The 11624-nt window shown below is 47.1% G+C and overlaps 1 protein-coding gene and 1 non-coding gene across 5 annotated transcripts in view; both read right to left on the bottom strand.

The window, feature by feature from the left end:
* TTC7B (tetratricopeptide repeat domain 7B) overlaps nt 1-11624 on the bottom strand; it is a 216538-nt gene that overhangs the window by 156753 nt on the left and 48161 nt on the right. For all 4 annotated transcript variants that reach the window (XM_024736251.1, XM_024736254.1, XM_024736253.1 and 1 more), the window contains one exon: nt 8191-8312. In XM_024736251.1, coding sequence (XP_024592019.1) covers nt 8191-8312 — 122 coding nt within the window. The remainder of the gene's footprint in view (nt 1-8190; nt 8313-11624) is intronic.
* On the bottom strand, nt 466-594 carry LOC112393933 (small nucleolar RNA SNORA11). Its single transcript, XR_003002064.1, has one exon. It is a non-coding gene; the product is annotated as a small nucleolar RNA SNORA11 (small nucleolar RNA).

Here is an 11624-nt window from a genome sequence, read left to right as displayed (position 1 = left end):
GCCTCCCCCAAAAAAAAAAAAAAAAAAAAAAAAAAAAAAAAAAGAAATTTCCCGAAGTCCACAGTTCACCTTAGGGTTCACTCTAAGGAAGTGAATAGTGTTGCACATTCCATGGGTTTGGACAAAAGTATAATGACACCTATCCATCATTATAATGGCATACAAAGTATTTTCACTGCTCTGAAAAACTTCTATATGCTGTGTATTCACCTCCCCTCTCTCCCAAACTGCTGGCGATCTTTTTATTGTCTCCACTGTTTGGTCTTTTCTAGAATAGCATATAAATGGGATCTTCTTTTTTTCCTTGAAAAGAGAGGTTCAAAGCCTTTAAGTCTATAAGACCACTCATGGTCCACCACAGGCTCTAGGCAGCAAACTCCCCCGCTAAACACGGTGGCTTTTCTTCCAGTATGGAGCCCTGTCCCACTGGTCCCGCTCAGAGGCCACCTGGAGGTGCAGGAGGACATGTGTAGGGTATTTGCTCATAGGAAGGCTACAAGTTTTGTGTCCCTTGTCACAATGAACCCAGATGCCTGTCAGGTGTGTTATAAACAGAGGAGCCATTTCTTCAGCCTCCTGCTCTGAGCACACCCCAGCACTGCCTTGTTTACTGACTGTCTCCCTGAGCAAAATGTAAACCCCATCAAGGCAGTGACTGGGTCTGACCTGTTCACTTAGAACAGTGTTTGGCACTAGTAAATAACCTCTTGAGGTTCTTGATAAGTATTTATTAAATGATCATTGAATGTGATTTCTCTGGATCTCAGAGTCCTCAGCTACAGAGGGCAGTGATTTTTAAAAATATGCTCTAACCATTTGGACTCCAGGATTTTCAGATTCTACACCCGACCTTCAGCTCAACTATCATGAAAATTTTCCTTATTACTGAAATGACTCGTGGGAAGTGCTTAGCACAGTTCGCTAGGTTGACCCAAAGTCTTCCAGACACAGGACTGCTTGAATGACAAGTGGCATCACCGAGGTGGTCCTGGCTGACCAGGCTGCAGGACTCACACTGGTCCGTAAACTTCCCTCCTGAAGCTGTTGTGAATAAAGGCAGTAGCCCACTTACATGGAGTCCCCCCCACCACTCCCTCCATCACCCCATCTTTCTCTCAGTCCAATACATACATGGTTCTTGCTGAGATCAGAACGTAGCCTATGGCTGAAAACCAAGTAAAATGAACCAAGTCCGACTGATATGGTGGGCATGATTCTGCTGGCACTAGAACCCTGCCAAATGAACTACCCTAGCCTTGGCCCTTCCTGATACCCCATCCTTCTCCACACCTGAAGAATAAATTCCCTGCATCTTAGCCTGGTTTTCAGTCTTCCACCATCTCTCCGCCATCCATCCTTCCAGCGAGAACCCTAACTTGGAAAAGGAAATGGGAACGGAAATAACATTTATTTAAAGTGACCCACATCTGATGCCACCACTTTGTTCGTGCCGCTCTTTCCCCAATCTAGCTTGTGCTCTGACCATCCACCAAAAGTCCTTTCAAGGTCACAAAGGCTTTCCATATTACCGAATCCAGTGCTTTGGTATTTACCCTTATTAACACCTCAGCGTCATCAGGTGAGCCCTTCCTCCTCTTCAGGCACCTTAGGCTTCTATGAGGACACACCCTCATGGTCCCTCCTACCTCGGGCAGCTCCCCTATGGGCTCCTCCTCCTTGGCCCAACTCCAACTCTTGCAGGTTTCCTGCTGGGTCCTGGGCTTTGCTTCTCTCTTTACGGTCTGTCCCACTCAGCCCATCCAGTCCAGGGCTTTTAATATAATCAACATGCTGAGACTCCCAACTTATAACTCAAGGTTCAACCTCCCCTGTGCTCATCTATCCTCCTAGTCAACACTGCCACTTGGAAATCTCACAGGCTCTCAAATGATACACATCCAAAGGCAAATCTCTGATTTCCTCTTTTCTGAATCTGGTCCTCTCCTTGTCCCCACTCCACCTAACCAGTTGCTCCGACTGCAACTGGGGAGTCATTCCTGATTTCTCTGTTCCCCTTCCCGCTGCCCCCCAAATCCAATTCATCAACTAGTCCCCACACCAGTTGGGATCACACATCAACGAACAGCAGTTCTACCATACATCTCCAATCCATCCACTTGTCTTGGTCCCTACTACCACTGTCATCTTTTATTTTTTTTTTTGGCGGTACGCCGGCCTCTCACTGTTGTGGCCTCTCCCCTTGCGGAGCACAGGCTCCGGACGCGCAGGCTCAGCGGCCATGGCTCACGGGCCCAGCCGCTCCGCGGCACGTGGGATCCTCCCGGACCAGGGCACGAACCCGCGTCCCCTTCATCGGCAGGCGGACTCTCAACCACTGCGCCACCAGGGAAGCCCCACTGTCATCTTTGAGGTGAGCATCTAACGCCTTGCCCACCACTGTCACCTCGCCTTTGTTTTGGTGACTTGGGGATTTTTCTTTGGACAATCGCTACTCTCCCATTGTACGCCACCAGAGTAGATCTGCCTTTTCAGGGTAAGCCAAACCAGGAGAGTCTGTGACTCTCCCCCTTCCAACTCTGCTGCAGCCACACTGGGCTCTTTTCAGGTTCCTAAACACATCAAACTTCCCTGGGTCAAGACCTTACAGGTGGTGGGCCCTCTGCTTGCACCACTCTTTCTCCTGCTTGTGAAGCCTTCAAGTCTTGGTCTCATGTCACTTCCTCAGGAGGCCTGGCCTGACCACCCTACCTAAGCAGGTGCCCTCTGTTATTTGCTGCACCCATTCGTTTCCTAGCATTTATTACGATTTGCAATTATAAACATTGGTTTACTTGTTTATTATCTTCTCCCTCACTAGGCTGTATCCTCCCTGAGGACCCGGACTATGTGTCTTATATTCCCCAATTCAGTACCAAGCACAGTACCGGCACATAGCAGAACTATGTTGAATAACTGACCCAACCTACTGCATGCCAGGTCCTGTGCTGGGAGGTTTATATAGAAACACATACATTACTGTATAAACCTCTGCTCCAACCAGAGTGGCCTCCTCATACCCTGCAGAATATATACAATACTGAGCACCCCAGGTTTCTACCAACCCCAGGTTGGTAGTTCTAACCCCAGGTTTCTACCAACTAGCTGGAAAGTACCCCTGACTCTCCCGAATCTGTGCACCTACATCATTTCAATCCCACTTCTCCAAAGCTTTACCCCCTTCCCAAATCTTCCGCCGTCTCAACAGGCAGCCTCCTTATTTGGCTTTCTGGCAACCTGGACTTCCCCTGTCACACATGTACAGATATCCTGAGACTGCTTCTTTTAGTTAATTCCCTGAGATGAAGTTCTAGGAGGTCAGGGACTTTGTTGTTCTTTTCCGCATTAAAGCCCCAGTGCTAGGCCAGGGCCTGGCTCCTATGCGATTAGTCCTCACTAAATGGATGAATAAGTACTTTACTGAATGAGTGAATGGGCCTGGAAACCTCAGCTCAGTTAAAGTGATTATTAGGTGTTCTTGCATTGTTTACTCTTTTATACAACCATACTGTCGCCTATAAAGTTACTTATTTTCACATCTTACCCTTTTTCTTTTCTCCTACTATCTCCCACAGTGCAGGCTCATTTCTTTTTACTCTCTGAGTCTCTCGAGAAATGTCATGTACCAAAAGTTGATACATACGAAACGCTTACTGGAAATGTGTCTGAATTTTCTCATGTTCCTTGCATTTGACTCCTAATGTAGAAAGCAGGGGGCAGTTGAAAAGGCAACCACTTCTATCACTGCCAGGAGGAAGACGTACTGAAGGCAAGAATGCAGAGGACAAGGCCAAGTCGCTCCAGTGCCTGGGGAGGCCAGTGCATCGAGCCAAGCCCCCTCGCGTCCTGGCCGTCACCCTCCCCCTCCCTCCCGCCCCCAACAGGGCCTGTGGGAGCCCGTCTGCTGCTACTGTTTCTCTGAGGCCATAAACCCAGGAACCTCGGCAGCCCATGGGACGCCGCAGGCCTCATGGCCCTTCTTCCTGCCTTCTAATTCCAAGCTACATTGAGCAGGGCTGAACAGTTGCAAAGGTCAACAAGATGACTGCGGAAGTTTAAAAACTTTGAAAAGTCAATGCGTAGTGCTAATTAGAGGTCTATTTAAAGCCAACACATAGCGGTGACTGACTATAATAACACAACTCCAAAAAGCCCTCCATCCCACTTTATTCCCTGGCCTGGCTGCAGGCACGTGGGGGGCAGCCCAGAGTCTGACCATACTGCCTGACTTCCTACCTTCTCCGAGACAGGATCTCCCACAAAGAACTCCGTGATGCACCCTAGGAAAAAGGACGACCCAGCGGGTACATTTCCCAGACACTGACGCTCATTTGCCTTCTTGCTTGAATTTATCCCCACCCTCCTTGAATTAAAACCAATTCAGAACCAGGGAAAACACACACTACAATCCATTTGGCTTACCCAGTACACCTGACATGCTGGAGCAAGAAGCAAAGCTCCTTGAAATGTCCTTGGCTACTTTTTGTTTATAAGATATAGTTCAATATTCCTAAAATAATGTGGAGTAAATAAATGGCATCCCAAACCCAAGCTTCTCTGGCATCGTGGCCTCAAGGACTCAAGGAGGGGGTAACACTTCTCAGAAGGCTGAGGGGAGCCCCAGGCTGAGGCCGTTTCTCTGCACACTGCCCAGAACACCCAGTGCTAGTGCCTCACACCAGGCGGCCCCGCCTCCTTCCTCTGAAACACTGGGGTGGCCCTCGGTGATTAGGGGTTACCCAAGCTAATGTTATGCATCTCGAGCAGAGCTGGCTCACACCAGCAGTCATAAATGAAATGAGTGACACCTGCTTCGAGAACTTCCACTTCAGCTGGAGCCCGACCTTCCTGTGGTCCCACTTCCAGCTGGAAAGCCAGCCGGGCATCGTCGTCACTGGGAGTTACAATCTCCCCCTGCCTGTTTGCCTGACGCTGCACCAGATGCTTCCACAGGCGTTCTCTTATTTGCGCCACACACAGCTCTCTGGTTCTGGCACTATTTTACAGATAAAGAAACGGACACCCAGCGAGGAGAAGGGCTGGTCCCTTATCTGGTCCTCTGGCTCCAGCGCCCTTGCTTCCCCTCATCCCAGTGCCTACCATGGGCGAGGAAACTCGAAAATCTCAGAGGCAGCCGCCCTGGCCCTCTGAGGCTAACACTCTCTGCCTCCACCCTCTGCAGAGCCTCAGCAGGACGGTTTTCTCATTCACAGCAGGCCTGCTGCTGCCACCCAGAGGGATAAGAGAAACCCCCGTGAAATGGACATGTGTGTGTGCCAAGCCAGACCACGCCCAAGGACACTGGGGCTGGGATGATGACAGGTGCTCGCTCCCTCCAAGGGGACAGGGGAGAAGGGGGAGTGAGGGGGCAACAAGGAGAGGGAGGGGAAGGGGGTGAGGCAGGAAAGAGAGGGGGAGGAAAGGAGGGGGGAGAGGGGGGAGGGGGGGGGCAACAAGGAGAGGGAGGGGAAGGGGGTGAGGCAGGAAAGAGAGGGGGAGGAAAGGAGGGGGGAGAGGGGCAGGGGGAGGAGGAGAGAAGAAGAAACATACGATTTGTGACAGGCTGTAGATGAGACATGAGGAAAAGTGTGATGAGAAAACACCAATTTGTGGAGGCTGGGGACCATCCCCCGGCAATGTCTCATCCCGGGGTCAAGCGCTCCCTCACGAGAGAGGCTGGATGGTGGACAAGGCCACAGTTTGAAGGTTGAGCCAAGGCCCTGCACACAGCATTTCCCCTGCAGCGGGGGCAGCACTGAAAGGACTGAGGTCAGAAGCCTGGCAGCCAGGTCACGGTGCGTGTAACAGAGGCGATGCTGTTTACACCGCCAACCCCAAGGGCGGGGGTGGGCGTGGAAGATACAACGCCATGAGGATCAACGATGAAATAAAAGTACTTGGTAAACAGAAGAGGGATCTAAGGGATCAGAGCGGCCCAGGAGCTGGTCCTGGCGTCAGGTTCTTTCTGAAAGAGACCCAAGTTCACGGGCTTGGCAACTAAAAGGCTGAACATATTTAAGTGTATTTCTAAAGAAAACGATATGCTTTACCAATTAGTAACGCTTATTGGCGAACTCATCTAAGATGCATTTTCCTAACCCTGAAAATCAGTCAAATCCTGTCAATTCCAGATATATATATTTTTAAGTGTAGAAACACAAAAAGGGAGCGAGACAACGAAGGAGCAGAGCAAACACATAGGAAGATGGGAAGCCGCTGGTGCTTACGGATGGCACCACCTCCATTTGCCCCCACTTGCTCCGCAGAGACACTGGCGGTACGCGTCCACTGATGAATGCCCCCCGGGTGTGGCTCTTGGGCCCCGAGTGACCCACCGTGTAAGTCAGCAGCCCTGACAGCGCTTGGCATGTCCAAAACCTCCCACTGGTCTCTCTCCTTTCGTCTGTATTTCGTGGTCTCAAAACTGGCCCTCACCTCCACCTACCCACGTAACCTCTTGTTACCACTTTAGAACACTGCAGCTGACAAGAGCCCTCCAGGGCAGCCGGCTCAATGCATCACTGGTCTTTAGAGCCCAGGGAGAAGACCAAGAGGACAAGAAGAAAGGAAGAGGGGCTTCAAAATTAAGCAGTCCCTTAACTTTGACTATGTCAATGGGAATCTTCTTGAACTTGGGTAAGATAAAACGAGACATGAGCCGTAAGCAATTCCCAGCATGTAATCCATCGCCTAGTGCAAACCTCTCATCATTATTTTTTAGTTGGGTTCTGGTGGGCATCCAGAGGTTCAGGGCAGGAGGACAGAGCCCCATAGCCCTGCTTCTTTCTCCTCGACGAATAGGCTTCAAATAGGAAAATAAGTTGTCTGGCCCACCCTTATCAATCTCACACAAAACATTTTCAATAGAAGGTATTGGTTTGGGACTCCTGAAAGCCCCAGGGAAATTCATTCCGGCCTCTGGACTTGCATATCAGTCACACACACCCACAGGTTAGAGGGAGGAAAAGCCAGGGTTGGAGTTTCCTCTGTGATGACACTACTTATTGTGAAAAGGGAGAATAAACAGAAAAAATATTCTACGTTCCCTCCCTTCTCTCTCTATTTATAAGAGCAAAGAAACTAGAACTCAAAACTCAGCCTAGAGGACACGCACCATCACTCAGACGATCTCAATCAGTGACAGATGAGATCAAACTCAAAAGCATCTATGCCAAAGCTACCAAGCCATTCCAAACTTTGGGGTGTTTATTGCAGCCTTTTGTGGGCCCCGCCAATCTGAACCTTTGGAGCAAAGCAGGCCTTCTCCACAGTTTAATAGGATTTGGAAAATAAGCATTTACTCCTCAACAAATGGGAAACAGAAGCACGTGGCTCTGGGCAGGTGAAATCCCACTTCCATGAGCTACGCCCCAAGGTTTGAAGCTCTTGAAAATGCAGAGGGAGCAACTCCCCTGTTCAGTTATCCAATCTGCAGTTTAAAGCGCTATTGGACTATTCCCGAGGAAGGGGCCTCCCACGCACAGCCTAGGAGGAGCTACGGGGGAACCAGATACCTACTGTTGGTCTCCATGCACATCTATCCTGCAGCAAAATGTCAAAACAAGGGACAGCTGAAGAGATTTGGACGAGTATCATTGCATTTCTCATAAGAGCAACACGAAAAGGAAAACAAGCATCAAATGCATGAGAGAGCTATCCCTTACATGCAGGCTCTTAAACCTTTTTAAAACTCTTTTCAAGGGCAGCTCAAGGGGAAAATGTACCTGTGTGGCATTACAGCCATACTCGCTTTCATAAAAACCGTCTGAAATTTGGCAAATCCAGTTCTCTAAACGGATCAGCCATGCAAAGGGAGGTGATCCTGTGGGCCAGGGTTTCCGATCCATTCATCTTCCCCGCAACAAAGCAGGGAGGCCTGTTCAGTACCATCCCAGGGAGGCAAGGGAGCACAGAGCATGGGCCCCATTCCCTCCTGGTCCCGGTGCTCCACACTGTGACTCGTACTCATGGGGGGGCCTCCTCCCTCCCCCCACCTTCAAATCTCATGGGAAAGTGAGGACCCAGGTGGAGAAGAGACAAAAGAGCCTATGCTCATTCTTTTTTTGAAAAAAAATTCCCACTGTGGTTTATATTTAAAATTGCTTTACGATAAAAACTAAACTGAAGACAGCATTATAAGGCTTTCCACTTTCCTTCTTTAGGAACTTGATTTAGAAAGAGAAGAAGGCTTACCCATTTTTGAAATAGAGGACATGGGCTCTCTGTAGTCCTGTTTCTAGGAAAAAACCTAGTTCTTGATCGTGGGGAGCAGAGCCGGGCTTAGGACTTCTGTTTTGAATATTAGAAAGTATTACCTAGAAGGGGAGAAAATCGGAAAACTAATCAGATCCACATGCAAGCCTACCTCCTTCAAACCCTGTCTCTAAGTGCACTGCAGGACTTGAAAAAATAACTTCTGTATGCAAACATCAGTGCAAGGCACTGATGTAGAAGTGCAGGGATAAGAAAAGCAGAGAGAATGACTTCTGTGAGACAGGAAACCACTGCTAACCCCAGGCCACGTGTGGCCCTCCTGGCACTGAGGACAGAGGAGTGAAGGGTGCAGATGAGCGCACGGTGCCAGGAGAAGCATTAGAGGTGGAGTGGCTCTGCCGAAGGCCGGGATGTTGACAGAGAGGCTGAGTGACACAGAAGCCGGTCCAGCAATGGACAGAAACAGTCATCATTCACCAATGGCTGTGGTCACTGATGGGTAGCCCGTGGCTTCAGCCCTCCAGAGTCTGATGAGCTTCAGAAAGAGTTGGAAAGTGCCACAATCGGCACTGGCTCTGGAATTAACCAGAGAGGGCAAACTCACCAGGCTACAGAGCTGAGGCCTGTGGACTGGGCAGCAGCCACCTATTCTCAAGGGGAGAGTTGAGAAAAACAACCTCGACTCCCCCCTCCCCAAACTTGAACTCTTGTCAGCAGATAACAAGGTTTTAAAGGTTGACGTGTTTAGCCCTGCCAGAAAGACTGCCAACTAGTCAAGAGAAAGGCTTGCAAGTTGAGGGGGATACAGTGAAGTGTAAACACTTAGCTACGGTTACAGAGGCTGCTCTCCTTAAACTCACAAGTCAAATAAAGCATTTATCAACCAGAAGCTACTGGGGCCCATTTTAAAAACCACAGGAGTGCTCTCCAAACATGCTGCCAACATCTGCTGAGTCAGCAGCTCTCCAAAGATCCAGCTGTTCGCCAAACCCCAAATATTTCAGAGGTCTTGAAATTACTCTCCAAATGGAGTCGAAGCAATTGCTGGTCCTCTACCTTATGAGCTTTAGGGAGGGGAAAAAAAAAGTAGAAGACACACAACAAACAATACATTGTGGAACGAAAGCCAGGTGGGCAACCCTTGCCTTTGAACTACATCCCAGCATCTTATCAAAACTGCCTGGCTCCTTCTTGACTTAGCCCTTGGCTCTGCAAGTGCTAAGAGGTAGGTGGGTGTTCCTCCTGCCTCTGAGAACTGTCATTTTTGGCTTCACCCTCACCCATCCTCGAAGTGCTGGAGATGCACGAGTGCGGTTCTGGGCCCTTGTCCTTCTCTGTTAAGTGTCTCTCAAGATGATCTCATCTGCTCCTCAAAAATCATGCTGCCGAATCCCAAATTTATAATCTCTAGTCCAGACTTTCCCAGACTCATATATCCAACTACTTCCTTGACATTTCCACTTGGGGGTTCAATGCTGAAACTTTTAAAAAATTATCCTCCATTTGCTTTTGATAATAGTTTTTAATTTTTTTAAACACCATGGTTATTTCAAAGTGAAAACAATGTAGTACAGTACAAAAAGAAAATTAAAAATCATCTCAAAATTCTACCACATAGAAATAGCCAGTGAACATTGATTGAACGATAACCCAGCTATCTCCGTGTACGTATGTATCAAGAGGAGAGAAAGATAAAAATCATTCTACAAACATTGAGATTGTTATACATACTGGTTTTAATTTTAAATTTAACAGGAGAAACTAAAGTGTGACCAAAGTAATCACTCAACCTCAGGAAAATGTGGTTTTTTTACACATAGTTCATACATTTATGTCTCTCTAACGTTAAAAATATGTTATAGTTATTACATGGATGCATGTGTGTTGTATGTATGTGTATATAGACAGAAAGACAGAGACAGGGAGACAAAGAAAGAGCCAGAGAAAGGACAGAAAGTAGGTCATTCTTTTATCTACACATTTCAACACTATACAGTATCTGTTGACCCAGAACAAAAATGAGGAAACTGACATATTCATACTACCTTCTCCTTTGCCTTCTCCTCAGCCTCTGATTTTTGTTATAGTACTGTTTTTTATTGCCAAGGTACCTAACAATTATGTTCTACCCCATAATTGTTTTGCATCAGTTCTATATCAAAATGCATTTGAGGGGCAAGATAGGGGTAGAGGATTAAGAGGTACAAACTAGTATGCATAAAATAAATATGCTACAAGGATATATAGTACAACACAGGGAATACAGCCAATATTTTATAATAACCATAAATGGGATATAACCTTTATAAATTGGGAATCACTATGCTGTACCCCTAAAACATATAATATTGTACATCAACTATACCTCAATCAATCAAATGCATTCATTGTTTCTTTAATTCTTTATTTTAAACTGATTCTTGCTTGGTGGAATATTGCCAAAAAGGGCTCGTGGATGCTACAGGCCCTGAATTCTTACAGGTGTAAGAATGTCTGTCTCTTGTCTCTGTTCCTCTAAACCTGAGTATGACATTCTCAGATTTCCCACTTTCTCTCCCTCAGAACATGGCAGACGATACTCCAGTCTTCCAGCACCGACAGTTGCTGTGGACAACTCGGAAGCCAGCCTTATTGGTCTCCCTGCGGACAATCTGCAAAGAGCAGTCCTTTTCTCCCTGAAGTCTAGAAGATCTACCAGGTGTTGTCTTGCCGTTCATCATTCTATGTCAGCTATTCTTGGAACACAGTATGAACTCTCAATCTAAAAATTCAGATCTGTAGTATCAAGTAAGGCACTGGACTCGGGCTGCCATTCTGGGTTCAAAGCCCAGCTCCACTACTATGGGCAAGTCACAGTCTCTAAAGTTTTCTCATTGGTAAAATGGAGATGGTAATAGAATTTTTCACTTAGTGAAATCCTATGAACTAAATGGAATAATAAACGGATAGAACACTTAGCACAGTGTGTAGCAAGTGCTGAATAAAGCCTTACTTTGTGGAAGAATTTCTCTTTGATTATATAACTGCATTTTCTTATCTAGTCTGGTTTTTTCCATTTTCTTTTTCAGGAATACTAATTGTGTACACTGTCTTAATTACTGTAGCTTTGTACAATAGAAAGTTAAGAGATTGGGAAGTGTGAGTCCCTCGACTTTGTCCTTTTTCAAGATTGTTTTGGCTCTTCTGCATTTGTTTTGGTCCCTTGCATTTCCATATTAATTTGTGAATCAGCTTATCAATTTCTGCAAAAAAGGCAGCTAGGATTTTAATGGGCATTGGGTTGAATTTGTAGATCAATTTGGGGAGTATTGTCATCTTAACAAATTAAGTCTTTTGTTCCATGAGTGTAGGACGCCTTTCCATTTATGTAGGTTTTCTTTCATTTCTTTCAACAGTGATTTGTAGTTTTCAGG

This window comes from Neophocaena asiaeorientalis, unplaced genomic scaffold (genome assembly GCF_003031525.2).
Source record: "Neophocaena asiaeorientalis asiaeorientalis breed wild unplaced genomic scaffold, Neophocaena_asiaeorientalis_V1.1 scaffold152, whole genome shotgun sequence".
Classification (NCBI taxonomy): domain Eukaryota; kingdom Metazoa; phylum Chordata; class Mammalia; order Artiodactyla; family Phocoenidae; genus Neophocaena; species Neophocaena asiaeorientalis.
This window is presented reverse-complemented; position numbering and strand designations above follow the sequence as displayed.